The sequence below is a fragment of the Myotis nattereri genome (assembly GCF_964212035.1).
Source record: "Myotis nattereri genome assembly, chromosome: 5".
NCBI lineage: Eukaryota > Metazoa > Chordata > Mammalia > Chiroptera > Vespertilionidae > Myotis > Myotis nattereri.
The window spans coordinates 15,093,086-15,106,929 of NC_138080.1; the positions used below are offsets into that span (position 1 = coordinate 15,093,086).

A 13,844-nucleotide genomic window follows, 5' to 3' on the forward strand; every position below is an offset into this window, starting at 1 on the left:
CTGTCTCCCAGGCACTGTCCTAGGTTCCAGACACACCAATTCACAGGATAAACATGGCACTTCCCCCATAAAAGTAACACAAGTAAATGGCAAATAAAAAACTGGCCTGATACCTATTATCCTGGTGGAAGGATTGCAGATACTATGTGTGGATATGAGGGATAGCCAAGAAGGTTCTCTGAATAAAGTGATGTTTAAATAACACCTAAAGGATGAGTAAAATTAGCCAGATGGTGTGGAGAGCGGCTACAGTGTTTTGACAGGTTCAAGCCTCAGACTAATGAGAGGGCACAGTCCTCTCATGGCCACGTGCAAGTCCCAGCTTGGAGGGCAGAGCCCTCCCAGCATAATTAGAGCCAACAGCTATGGTTGTAAGCTTGAACCTATGGTCCGAATATGTGGCCCCACGTGCCTGAGTGATGTGGGCATGATTGAGTTCAGGTGCATGTAGTTGAGTAGGATTGAAACCCAGGAGAATGTTGTAAACATCTTGACCACACCCTTACTTTGCCTCGTGGAATCTGTAGTCTGTGGTGCTGTCTCTCCATCAGAGAGGGCAGCGTCCCACCCAGCCTCAGCTTTATTCTCTTGTCTGTCTTTTCTAATCCTTCACTGCCCCCACTCAGGTTCACCCTTGGCCGTGCTGGCGTGGCACAAGATGGATCACGGGGCAGGAGAGAATGGCACTCCTTGCAGAGAGAGCAGCTTGTGCGAAAGCCTAGAGTGGGAGAACGCAGACAATTGGCAGGGTGGGGAAGAGGAGGCTACACAGGCTGATTCAGCTTTCTATATACTTTGGGGAATGGATTAAGCCAGTGTTTCCAAAGTGGACCTTGTATAACACTAGTTCCTTACATGTGTATGTGTGTTAAAATATACATACCCTAACATTTAAAATTTTAACCACTTTTAAGTATACAATTCAGTGACTTTAATTACATTCACAACATCGTGCTACTGTCACCACTATGTATTTCTAAACATTTATTATTATCCCAACGAGAAATCTGTAACCATGAAGCAATAACTCCCCATTCCCCCATTTCCCCAGTCCCTGGAAATGCATCTAGTGCCTCATACAAGTAGAATCATACAATATTTGTCTTTTTGTGACTGGCTTATTTCCCTTAGCATAATGTCCTCAAGGTTCGTCCATGTTGTAGCATGTATCAGAATTATACCACATGTTCTTTATCCATTCATGTGTTGATGGACACATGGTTTGTTTTCACTTTTTGGCTTCAATGAACACTAGCATTCAAGTATGTGCTCTAGTCACTGCTTCAAATTCCTGTGAGTGTATGTCTAGGAATGGAAGTGTTGGATCATATGGTAATTCTGTTTTGCTTTTTAAGAAACCACCAAACTGTTTTCTACAGTGGCTGCACCACTTTCCATTCTCACCAGCAATTTACAAATGTTCAAATTTCTTCATAAGCTCGACAACACTTTGTGTGTGTGTGTGTGTGTGTGTGTGTGTGTGTGTAGCTCTGTGTATGTGTGTGTTTACTTATAGCCATCATAATGGGCGTGAAGCGGTACCTCATTGTGGTTTTTATTTACATTGCCCTAATGACTAGTGATGTTGAGCATTTACTCATGTGCTAATGGCCATGTGTATATCTTTGGAGAAATGTCTATCCAAGTATTTTGCACAATTTGTAATTGGATTGTGTGTTTTGCTGTTGTTGAGTTGTGGAAGTTCTTTATATATTCCAGATATTAATCCTTATCAGGCATATGATTTGCAAATATTTTCTCTCATTCTGAAGTTGTCTTTTCACTGTCTTGATAGATTTCTTTGATACTAAAAATTTTAAATTTTGGTGAAGTGCAACTTCTCTATTTTTTATTTTGTTGTCTGTGTCTTTGATGTCATATTCAAGAAATTATTGACAAATCCAATGTGATAAAGCTTTCCCCTTATATTCTCTTCTAAGAGTTGTACAGTTTTAGCTTTTACATTTAGTTTTTTTCATCTATTTTGAGTTATTTTTTGACCATATATGTAATGGTTTATTTCTAAGCTCTCTAATCTATTCCATTGGTCTATGTGTCTGTCTTTATGCCAGTACCACACTGTTTGATTATCATAAATTTGTAGTAACTTTTGAAAGCTGGAACTGTGACTCCTCCAACTTTATCCTTCTTTTCAAGATTGTTTCAGTTATTTGGGGGTCCCTCAAGATGAATTTTAGGATGGATTTTTTCCATTTGGGTGAAAAGCATCACTGGTATTTTGATAAAGATTGCACTGAATCTGTAGATTGCTTTGGGTAGTACTGACATCTTGACAACATTAAGTTTCCAATCCATGAACACAGATTTCTTTTAAAAATTTCTTTCAGCATTGTTTTGCAGTTTTCCATGTAAAAGTCTTTCTCCTCCTTAGTTAATTCATAAGTATTTTATTCTTTTTTATTCTATTGTTAGTGGAATTGTTTACCTAATTTCTGTTTAGATTGTTCATTGTTGGTGTATGAAAAATGCAGCTGATTTTTGCATGTTGAATTTGTACCCTGCAACTTTGCTGAATTCACTTCTTATCTTTGTTTGTTTGAATTATTACTTTTCTACATATAAAATCATGTCATCTGCAAACAGAGATAATTTTACTTCTTTCTCTCCAATTTCCTTTTATTTGTTTTTCTCATCTAATTGCTCTGGCTGGAACTTCTAATAGTGTGTTGAATAGAAGTAGTGAAAGTGGGCATCCTTATGGTCATGGTCTGAATTATGCCCCTCCCCAAATTTACATGTTGAAGCCTTAACCCCAGTGCCCAAGAATATGACTATATTTAAAGACAGAGCCTTTAAATAATTGATTATATAAAAATGAGGCCAGTAGGATAGGTCTTAATTCAATCTTACTAGTGTCCTTATAAGAAGGACATTTAGACACACAAAGAGACACCAGAGGAAAGACTACATGAGGACACAGTGAGAAGGCAGCCATCTGCAAGCCAAGGAGAGAGGCCTCAGGAGAAACCAACCCTGCTGACAACATATATGAAATACCCATAGCTAACAACATACTCAATGGTGAAAGACTGAAAATTTTTCCTGAAGATCAGGAACAAGACAAGTGTATTAGTTTTCCAGTGATTTTATAATAAAATACCACAGATTGGGTGGCTTAAGCAACAGAAATTTATTTTTTTCATAGTTCTGGAACAACTGAATAGCTACATGTAAAAGAATGAAATTGGACCTTCTGACACTATTTCCCGGGAGATGTTATTAGATTCCACAGGTTAAGGGCTTAGTCCTACAGTACTTGTCCCCCCCCCCCACCCCCACCCCCAACCCCGCCCCGCCTTCAGATGTCAATCTCAAATCCATGTTATCACCTGGGCTTCTAAATTAGAAGTTCCAATGACCCCCTCCTTGGGTTTGATTAATTTGGATTAATTTTCTAGAGTGGCTTACAGAACTCAGAGAAACATTTTACTTACTAGATGGAAGACATGTGGGAAGGGGCATAGAACTTCTATGCTCTCCGACATGCCACTTTCCCTGAATCTCCACGTGTTCGCCAACCTGGAAACTCTCTGAACCTTGTACTTTTGGTTTTTATGGAAGTTCCATTACATAGGTATGATTGATTAAATCATTGGCCACTGGTGACTATTCGACCTCTAGCCCCTCTCCATGGAGGTGGGGGTGGTGATAGGAGGGGAATGAAAGTTTCAACCCTCCAATCACACGATTGGTTCCCCTGGCATCCAGGAGGAATTTGGTCACTACAGTTCAGAGGTTCCAGAGGGCATTAGTGGAAAAGTTTAGGAGGGAGGGAAGGGGTAAGAGTCTGTGTCTGGATAGAGAAAGGAGATGGCACCTGGGTAGTGACAGGGGGTGTCAGGCACAGGAGGCCTGGAGGGATGAGAGAGGGGCTCAGGGGTTTGGCAGCTCTGGTCCAGCAGATCCTGGGGCCTGGAGGGACTGAAGCACTTCAGAAAGCCAACAGGCGTGGCCTGATTGATGACATTGGGAGATTGTCCCAGCCCAGGTGACTGAAGCAAAAGAAGGCGGCTTCACATGTGAGCACCAAGGGATGTAGGGATGGGCGCTTCCAGAAGTGAGTCAATTGAGTAAAACAAGCTGGTGACGGGGAGGGGGCTGCGCCTCCCTGGGCTTGATCTTGCCCTCTCAGATCTGAGATTCTGAGTATGAAGCGAAGTCCTATGAACGCCCAAAAGAAAGATCAGATTTGAAAATGCTAAGAACCACTATATTCTGTCATATCTCTGTACAAAAACAAGCCAGAGAAGGTTAGATAAGTAAGAAAAAAGGACCTAGGGCCAGATGCCAACCTGAGTGGTGAGTTTCCTATGGGTGTTTATAGAGAGTTAGGAGCTGTTAAGGGAAAATAAAGATGTTCAGAAACAGAAGTGGCAAGTTTGTCAAACATTCAAACAAGAATTTATTAAGCATCTAGACAGGCCAGGGACTGTGCTCGCAATGCTAAACACAGATTGAGTGCTGCCTGGAATTATAAGCAAATCAGTAAGCAAGTGATTACAGAAGATTTCATATAAGAACAATAAGGAAAGGGGTAAACAAACACGGAAGGACAGTAAGGGAAGGAGCAAAGTGCTCTCATCCTGTGTAACTGAGATCCAATGGACCCTGGGGGGCAAAGGAAGTTTCTCTTGAGGAAATGAGCTTGGCTATTTATCAGAAGGGAGTGGAAGGTGGGGCATAGGAAGGCCTGGGCACAGGAAGGAGCTGGCAGGAATAGCTGGGGTTAAGAAGTGAGCAGTGGAGCATAGAGAAACAGGCCTAGAGAGGCAGGAAGAGTCAGACCGAACAGGGCACTGTGGGCTACGTGGAAGATTCTGGGCCTTATTCTCAGAGCAAAGGGAATAAAAGGGGAGCAAGTGAGAGGACAGCCAAGCTGCAAGAGAGCAGAGTGGTTAAGGATCATGGAGTCTGGAGTCAAATGGCATGGTTTCAAAATCCCGGGTCAGCCACTTACTACCCAAGTCTCCCTTACTTCAGAGGGTCATCATGAGGAGTCAATGACAAAAGCCTGGACATGCTGAGTGAGGAGGAGTTGCCCATCAGAGTGGGCTCAGCAGGAGCAATCCTGCGCTGAGACGCTCCCCTCCTCCACACAGACATTCATTGCTGCTGCCAAGGGCTGTTGGCACCAGGAAAGTATTTGCTTCTCTAGTGGCTGCCACTTGAAGACAAGAGTCTCTTGGTCTTGAATGATCATTCTGGTAGCATCAGCCTCTGGCTCTGGCTGTCCTTGGGCTCCATGAGGACAGGGACCCTATACCTCAGGCTGGCACAAGCCCAGCACATGGGAGGCGCTCGATACCTGTTGGTGACATGGATTGTGAATGAGTGAACAAGTGAGTGGATGGACCTGTGGACGAAGGCCCACACCATCCACAAATGATTGAGCATCCCCTAGGTGGCAGGTAGCTCACCGGGTGCCTTACCTAATTCATTTCATTTCATTCTCACAACCATCTTGTGAGGAGGCTACCAGGAGACACTTTCTAGTCGGGGAGTTCTTGGGAATGAGTTCTCTGTGGGGGAGCCCTCGTCATACTTTAGGGACTCTCATTATTGAGAAGTGTGTTTTGTTTGTAGTCCCAAAGGACTTTTTGCTGGAAGTTGGAATCCTGGAAGCAGGAATTCAACTGAAAAGCAAGCTATGCTGAAAACAGTGTCTCTAAAGATCTCGCTGCATATACTATATGGTTATGATCTCATATTCCTTAGCAAGGCACAGGGGTCACCAGGTCTTATTATTTGTTTCTGAAAGGGGGACATGGTGCATGCTAGAGAGCCATGGCACTCCCATCCCCCAGAATCCTGGAGCAGCTCAGAGCAGAACTCAGGAGTCCTCCGCCCAGGGCTGGTGAACTCCCCCACACCCCTGTCTCAGAGAAGTGACAGATCAAGTGGAAAGTCCGTGGGAGAACCGCTTTTGATCTTCCCCTGCCAGTTCTGGTTCCAATCAGAGTTCCACACACTCCTTCCCGCAGGACACTTTCCCCAGGAAGAGTTTAGTATGGCTCAGCCCAAGGCCCCCCTTCCCCCGGCACAGTGCTGGTGCAGGTCCCCTTCCCCCGAAACAGTGCTGGTGCAGGCCCCCCTTTCCCCGGCACAGTGCTGGTGCAGGCCCCCCTTTCCCCGGCACAGTGCTGGTGCAGGCCCCCCTTCCCCCGGCACAGTGCTGGTGCAGGCCCCCCTTCCCCCGGCACAGTACTGGTGCAGGCCCCCTTCCTCCCGGCACAGTACTGGTGCAGGCCCCCCTTCCCCCGGCACAGTGCTGGTGCAGGCCCCCTTCCTCCTGGCACAGTGCTGGTGCAGGCCCCCTTCCTCCTGGCACAGTGCTGGTGCAGGCCCCCTTCCTCCTGGCACAGTGCTGGTGCAGGCCCCCTTCCTCCTGGCACAGTGCTGGTGCAGGCCCCCCTTTCCCCGGCACAGTGCTGGTGCAGGCCCCCTTCCTCCCGGCACAGTGCTGGTGCAGGCCCCCTTCCTCCCGGCACAGTGCTGGTGCAGGTCCCCTTCCTCCTGGCACAGTGCGGGTGCAGGCCCCCCTACCCCCGGCACAGTGCTGGTGCAGGCCCTTCCCCCCGGCACAGTACTGGTGCAGGCCCCCTTCCTCCTGGCACAGTGCTGGTGCAGGCCCCCTTCCTCCCGGCACAGTACTGGTGCAGGCACTTCCTCCCGGCACAGTGCTGGTGCAGGCCCCCTTCCTCCTGGCACAGTGCTGGTGCAGGCCCCCTTCCTCCCGGCACAGTGCTGGTGCAGGCCCCCTTCCTCCCGGCACAGTGCTGGTGCAGGCCCCCTTCCTCCCGGCACAGTGCTGGTGCAGGCCCCCTTCCTCCTGGCACAGTGCTGGTGCAGGCCCCCTTCCTCCCGTCACAGTGCTGGTGCAGGCACTTCCTCCCGGCACAGTGCTGGTGCAGGCCCCCTTCCTCCTGGCACAGTGCTGGTGCAGGCCCCCTTCCTCCTGGCACAGTGCTGGTGCAGGCCCCCCTTTCCCCGGCACAGTGCTGGTGCAGGCCCCCTTCCTCCCGGCACAGTGCTGGTGCAGGCCCCCTTCCTCCTGGCACAGTGCTGGTGCAGGCCCCCTTCCTCCCGGCACAGTGCTGGTGCAGGCCCCCTTCCTCCCGGCACAGTGCTGGTGCAGGCCCCCTTCCTCCCGGCACAGTGCTGGTGCAGGCCCCCTTCCTCCTGGCACAGTGCTGGTGCAGGCCCCCTTCCTCCCGGCACAGTGCTGGTGCAGGCACTTCCTCCCGGCACAGTGCTGGTGCAGGCCCCCTTCCTCCCGGCACAGTGCTGGTGCAGGCCCCCTTCCTCCCGGCACAGTGCTGGTGCAGGCCCCCTTCCTCCCGGCACAGTGCTGGTGCAGGCCCCCTTCCTCCCGGCACAGTGCTGGTGCAGGCACTTCCTCCCGGCACAGTGCTGGTGCAGGCCCCCTTCCTCCCGGCACAGTGCTGGTGCAGGCCCCCTTCCTCCCGGCACAGTGCTGGTGCAGGCCCCCTACCCCCCGGCACAGTGCTGGTGCAGGCCCCCTTCCCCCTGGCACAGTGCTGGTGCAGGCCCCCTTCCTCCCGGCACAGTGCTGGTGCAGGCCCTTCCTCCTGGCACAGTGCTGGTGCAGGCCCCCTTCCTCCTGGCACAGTGCTGATGCAGGCCCCCTTCCTCCTGGCACAGTGCTGGTGCAGGCCCCCTTCCTCCCGGCACAGTGCTGGTGCAGGCCCTTCCTCCCGGCACAGTGCTGATGCAGGCCCCCTTCCTCCTGGCACAGTGCTGGTGCAGGCCCCCCTTCCCCCGGCACAGTGCTGGTGCAGGCCCTTCCCCCCGGCACAGTGCTGGTGCAGGTCCCCTTCCTCCTGGCACAGTGCTGGTGCAGGCCCCCTTCCTCCCGGCACAGTGCTGGTGCAGGCCCCCTTCCTCCTGGCACAGTGCTGGTGCAGGCCCCCTTCCCCCCGGCACAGTACTGGTGCAGGCCCCCTTCCTCCCGGCACAGTGCTGGTGCAGGCCCCCCTTCCTCCCGGCACAGTGCTGGTGCAGGCCCCCTTCCTCCCGGCACAGTGCTGGTGCAGGCCCTTCCTCCCGGCACAGTGCTGGTGCAGGCCCCCTTCCTCCCGGCACAGTGCTGGTGCAGGCCCCCTTCCCCCCGGCACAGTGCTGGTGCAGGCCCCCTTCCCCCTGGCACAGTGCTGGTGCAGGCCCCCTTCCTCCCGGCACAGTGCTGGTGCAGGCCCTTCCTCCTGGCACAGTGCTGGTGCAGGCCCCCTTCCTCCTGGCACAGTGCTGATGCAGGCCCCCTTCCTCCTGGCACAGTGCTGGTGCAGGCCCCCTTCCTCCCGGCACAGTGCTGGTGCAGGCCCTTCCTCCCGGCACAGTGCTGATGCAGGCCCCCTTCCTCCTGGCACAGTGCTGGTGCAGGCCCTGCCTCCTGGCACAGTGCTGGTGCAGGCCCTTCCTCCTGGCACAGTGCTGGTGCAGGCCCTTCCTCCTGGCACAGTGCTGGTGCAGGCCCTGCCTCCTGGCACAGTGCTGGTGCAGGCCCCCTTCCTCCCGGCACAGTGCTGGTGCAGGCCCCCTTCCTCCCGGCACAGTCCTGGTGCAGGCCCCCTTCCTCCCGGCACAGTGCTGGTGCAGGCCCTGCCTCCTGGCACAGTGCTGGTGCAGGCCCCCTTCCTCCCGGCACAGTGCTGGTGCAGGCCCCCTTCCTCCTGGCACAGTGCTGGTGCAGGCCCCCTTCCCCCTGGCACAGTGCTGGTGCAGGCCCTTCCTCCCGGCACAGTGCTGATGCAGGCCCCCTTCCTCCTGGCACAGTGCTGGTGCAGGCCCCCTTCCTCCCGGCACAGTGCTGGTGCAGGCCCTTCCTCCTGGCACAGTGCTGGTGCAGGCTGCCGCTTCCTTATAGCTCTACTGGCTTTCTTCCCTGGAGACTGTTATTTTGGGAGAGTGCTGAGCTCAGCACTGTTGCAAGGTGAAGTCGGATGAGCCCTTCTGTCCTCAGCTGGCCCCTCAAAGCTGGCCTCGGGCTGGGTCGGCCCTACCCCACGTGCAGCAGCCCCTCCTACACAAGATGGCTGCATCTGAGCACATCCACCACCAGACAGCCTGGGGCTGTCAAACAGGTGGCGGAGGAACTGTGGGCAGAAAAGCAGAGCTGTCCAAGGAGCCCCGCCTAGCCAGACCCCTGCCCCTAGAAAAACAATGAAGGTCAGGTTCCTGCAAGCTCCCCGGAACCTCCCCCAGCCCAAAGCCTGGCGTCGCCAGCTTCCAGGGTTTGCATAAAAACCTAAGGAGCAGGCTGGCCCTTGGCCAACCAACCACGCACAGCAAGTGGTGAGGGCAGGATGAGGAGCTGTGCCAAGAGGCTCCTTGAGCACCTCTGCTTTGCAGCCTGCTCTGGGCCCTGGCAGCCAGGGCTCGAGTGACAGCAGAGCCTTGTTCTGACAGAGGCGGGGCCTCAGCCAGGGTTGCAAATTGAGCCCAGCCTGGAGTAGGCCTGGGTCCTCCTAACGCACTTGTGTCCGGTGGCGATAAGCTGCCTGCTCCTCTCCCGCTGCTCACTCGGGGGTCTCTGTTCCCCCAGGTGGGCCCCTGGGGGCAGGGCGGGGGAGGGGGCGGTGTTGCAGGGGGGAGAAGGGCTCCGCCTGCAGAGGGCTGGCAGCACTAAAGGCTCCTTCTGTTCCAGGTGCCTGTGGGCTGGACAATGAGGCTGGCCACGGCAGCTCTGTTTGTGGGCCTGGCGATGGTGGTCACCGGATTCCAGGGGAAGGAGGAGTTGTGTGCGCCCACGGCTGTGAATGCCACGGATACTGACTTCTGCAAGTAAGGCTGGTGGGAGCCCAGAGCAGCTGGGCAGGGGTCTCAGGAAGGTGTTTCCAGAACAAGGAGCACGTCCTCCTAAGGCAGCCTCTGCAGACAGGCGGGGACTGAGGCCCCTTGAAGCGGGAGGGCCCTGAGGAAGAGGACCTTGAGCTGGGCCCCTGCTTCCAGCAGCAGCTTTCCGGGACCGGGGTGGTATGTGGATGTGGTCGGCTCCTCCTGGGGCTCTGAGGGGCTGGCCTCGCCCACCTTGCTGGGACCCTGAGACCCATCCTGCCCTACAGTCCCAAAGGCTCCCTCCCCCTACAAAGTGGCATTTAAGGAAGAGTGGCAGCTGGAGAGCTGGCTGTTTGCTTTTCAGTAACAGGCCCCAGGGGTGCTGGGACAGGCTGGCCTTCCAGGGGCGTGGCCGCCGGTTGCTGTCCAGGGAGCAGGCTGGGCTCCGAGGCTGGGTTTTTCCTCCAAGGGCACAGCTTCTCTCCGCTGCGTGGAGTTGCAGCCCCCTCCTCACAGACCGCGGGTTGGAAGGGCCAGTCTTCCGTGTCAGGGGTCATCCTGAGGGCTGCCCGGGCCGCGTGGCCGCCACCCCGTGGCCAGTGTGTCTTCCCACTGAACCAACAGAAGAGAGGGAGGAGGGCGGCTCCTTACCCTGTCTTCTTGTGTAATTTGAATTCTCACAGACATTGCTTTTAGAAAGAGAAGTACATCCTTCCCCTTAAAGCAGCGGTTCTCAACCTGTGGGTCGTGACCCCTTTGGGGGTCGAATGACCCTTTTACAGAGATCGACTATGACCATCGGAAAACACATCTATAATTACATATTGTTTTTGTGATTAATCACTATGCTTTAATTCTGTTCAAGTTGTAGCAATGAAAATACATCCTGCATATCAGATATGTACATTACGATTCATAACAGTAGCAAAAGTACAGTTATGAAGAAGCAACGAAAATAATTTTATGGTTGGGGGTCACACAACATGAGGAACTGTGTTAAAGGGTCGTGGCATTAGGAAGGTTGAGAACCACTGCCTTAAAGAGTTAGGTAGTTGAAGCCCCTTCCCACCCCCGCAAACAAAAAAAAACAAACAAAAAACAACAACAACAACAAATTCTGCTCCTGTGGGTACATTTGAAAACTCTAGCAGACAGTTCTGGGTGAAGGTTCATGTGGAGCAGGAGGGAACGTGCTGCCCACCCTGTGGGCGACGCCCTCCTGGTGCTCTGCTGAGCGGAACCTTCTGGGCAGGCTGCTTCCTCTGGGAGGCAGAGGTCAAGGCCCCACCAGCTGGCAGGTCCGCTGGGCCAGGCAGCAGTACCAGCCCCATGTCCCCCACCCCCATGTCGCCCACACTGTGGGATGCACAAGAAGTGCTCGTGTGTGTGTGTGTGTATATGTATGTGTGTGTATGTGTGTGTGCGCGCGTGTGTGTATGTTTGTATGTATATGTGTGTGTGTGTGTGTGTGCATGTGCGCACACACTCCCTGGAGTTGGCTGCCCTGCACCCCAGCTGCTCGAGGCTGTACCCTGTTGCATCCGGACGGAAGCTGGTGGCCCCTGTTACATGCCAGGAGTTCTGCTGGGGCCTTAGACACCTTGACTCATTTGATTGCGATCATGAATCTTCCAAGTATTAGCATCCTCATTTCACAGGTGAGGACTCTCCAGAGATTAAATCACCCGCCCATGGTGCCGACACAGCTGACAGGTGTCCGGACGGGGATAAAATCCCTCACCTGACTCTGTACTCATGCTCTTTCCCCACCAGCTTTGGGCTGTGACCCCATCCAGGGCCCGGAGCATCTCCAGTAAAGGGGGGAAAAGTTGTCTTAGCCCGTTGGGGCTGTTATAACAAACTGCCAGAGACTAGGGGGCTTATAAACAACAGAAATTTATTTCTCAGCGTTCTGGAGGCTGGGAAATCCAAGATCAAGCTGTAGGCAAAGTTGATGTCTGGTGAGGACTCGCTTCCTGGTTCATAGACACCTGTCGTCTTGCTGTGTCCTCACACGGCAGAAGGAAAGAGGGATCTCTATGGGATCTCCTTTGTAAGGGCACTAATCCCATTCAGGAGGGCTCCACCCGCATGACCTAAGCACCACCTGCCAATATCATCACACGAGGGGCTAGGATTTCAACATATGAATTTGGGGTTGGGGGATACAAACATTCAGACCATAGCAGGAGCCATTCTTATGACTCCCCAGAACACACCAGCAGACCCCAGTTTGAGAAACACAGACTTCCAACACTAAAGCTGTGTGCTAGGCAATGGCTTCAGGCTGTGAACCATTGTTGCAAAACGGAGACTTTGTCTTTGTTCCTGCTGAAGGTTTTTGTTTGTAAAAGATCATCACAGAATGTGGTCAATCTGGACACAGGGGACCCTAGAGCCGGGATCAGTAGGTCCTGTGCTGGGGCCCCTCCCCAAGAAACCCGCTCAGCTCAGGCTTCCAACCTATGAGAGACACCCCACCCTCTCCCCCTACACCCCTGCCCTGCCGCGCAACCCACAGCCACTCCTCTTGTGGGTATTTAGTCTAATAGGAAATTCTTGAAGTTAGAACTCAATACTAGAGGTATTGATCTGTGAAGGAGGAATTTTATGTACAGGGACAAGCAGTGGGAAACATTTAGAGAAAAGCTCTTCTAGAATAATAGCTCACCTACTCCTGAGATAGGCCAGACCAGACTGACAGAAACACCGAGTCAGAACCCTGGCTCCATCTCAGAACCAAAAGAACCATAGTTGTCCAACCCGCGCCTTTTGGGTGATTCCACTCAATAATCCTCTCTCTCTCTCAAAGCCCTCTCTTTTCTGCTGGAAAACTCCACCCTTCGGAGTGTGTCCTAATCTCAAGAAAGGGGCTATCTTTTATTTATTTATTATTTATTCATTTATTTTAGAGAGAGAAACATTGACTGGCTGTTCCACCCATCTATGCATTCATTGGTTGGTTTGTGTATGTGTCCTGACTAGAGATGGAACCCAAGATCTTGGGGACAGATGTCATGCCCCACCCCACCCCTGGATCTTCACCCACAGCTGGGTGTCCACCTCCATTTGTCAATTCCTCCTCAGGGGCCTTGGTTCTGGGCCCCCACTTTCAGGGAGGGTCTGTTGCAGACAGACCCATTGGTCTTTTTTTAAGTGTGGCACCCCACACTGTCATGTTGAGAACCATGCAGTAGCGGGTGGGGTGCCCACAGAGACCCTTCATGCCTCTGTGAACGCAGCCTCATCTCCACCCTTGCTTTCGGGCAGCTGGAATTTTGAGCCGTTTCCACAGGCACAGCTGGGAAGCTCTTTTCCTCTAATCCAATTCTTACAACGCCAAAGGGTCAAACAGAAGCCTGGGGAAGCTGAGTGACTCCCTGGGGAAGCAGTGTGGTACAGGAAAGTGCAGACAAGCCCGCTGCAGTCGCTCTCTATTGCTGCACAACCAAGGACCCGGAACCCAGGCGGCTGCACACACTGGCTGTCTCACCTTTCCTCCAGTTGTGGCTCGGCTGGGCGTCTCTGGCTCAAGGTCTCTCAGGAGGCTGCAGTGAAGCTGTCAGCTAGGGCCGCAGTCTCATCTGAAGGGTGGGCTGGTGGGAGACTCTGCTTCTGAGCTCGCCCATGTGGCTGTGACAGTCTTGGCCACCTGGCCAGGTGGCCTCTCCATGGGCTGTTTACACATAGCAGCTGGCTCCCCCAGAGCAAGGATTTGAGTGGGGGAGCGTGAAAAAGAGGACCTCCAGGCAGAAGCCATCATCTCCTTATAATTTTGGAAGTGACATCCCATCACTTCTGTCGTATTCTTTACTAGAAGCAAGTCGCTGCATCCGGCCCCCATTCAAGGGGAGGGGATAACACAAGGAGACGGGGACCACTGGGGGCATCTTGGACCCTGTCTGCTACACCCATGTCCCCTTTCCCGCTCAGTCCACTAATTATGAGACTCTGGGCTGGTTCCTTAGCGTCAGTGTATTCATCTGGGAGATGAGAACAACAACAGTAGCTGCTTCAAGATATTGCTG

The 13,844-nt window shown here is 53.0% G+C and overlaps 1 protein-coding gene across 2 annotated transcripts in view; it reads left to right on the forward strand.

The window, feature by feature from the left end:
- PEBP4 (phosphatidylethanolamine binding protein 4) overlaps nucleotides 1–13,844 on the forward strand; it is a 246,566-nt gene that overhangs the window by 48,220 nt on the left and 184,502 nt on the right. Inside the window, exons 1-2 of one of the 2 annotated variants that reach the window (XM_081091129.1) lie at nucleotides 9,420–9,583; nucleotides 9,686–9,822. In XM_081091129.1, the coding sequence (XP_080947255.1) occupies nucleotides 9,704–9,822 (119 nt within the window). In that variant the 5' untranslated portion in view covers nucleotides 9,420–9,583; nucleotides 9,686–9,703. Of the gene's footprint in view, nucleotides 1–9,419; nucleotides 9,584–9,685; nucleotides 9,823–13,844 lie in introns of those variants that run through there. The other variant, XM_081091130.1, reaches the window with a different exon arrangement.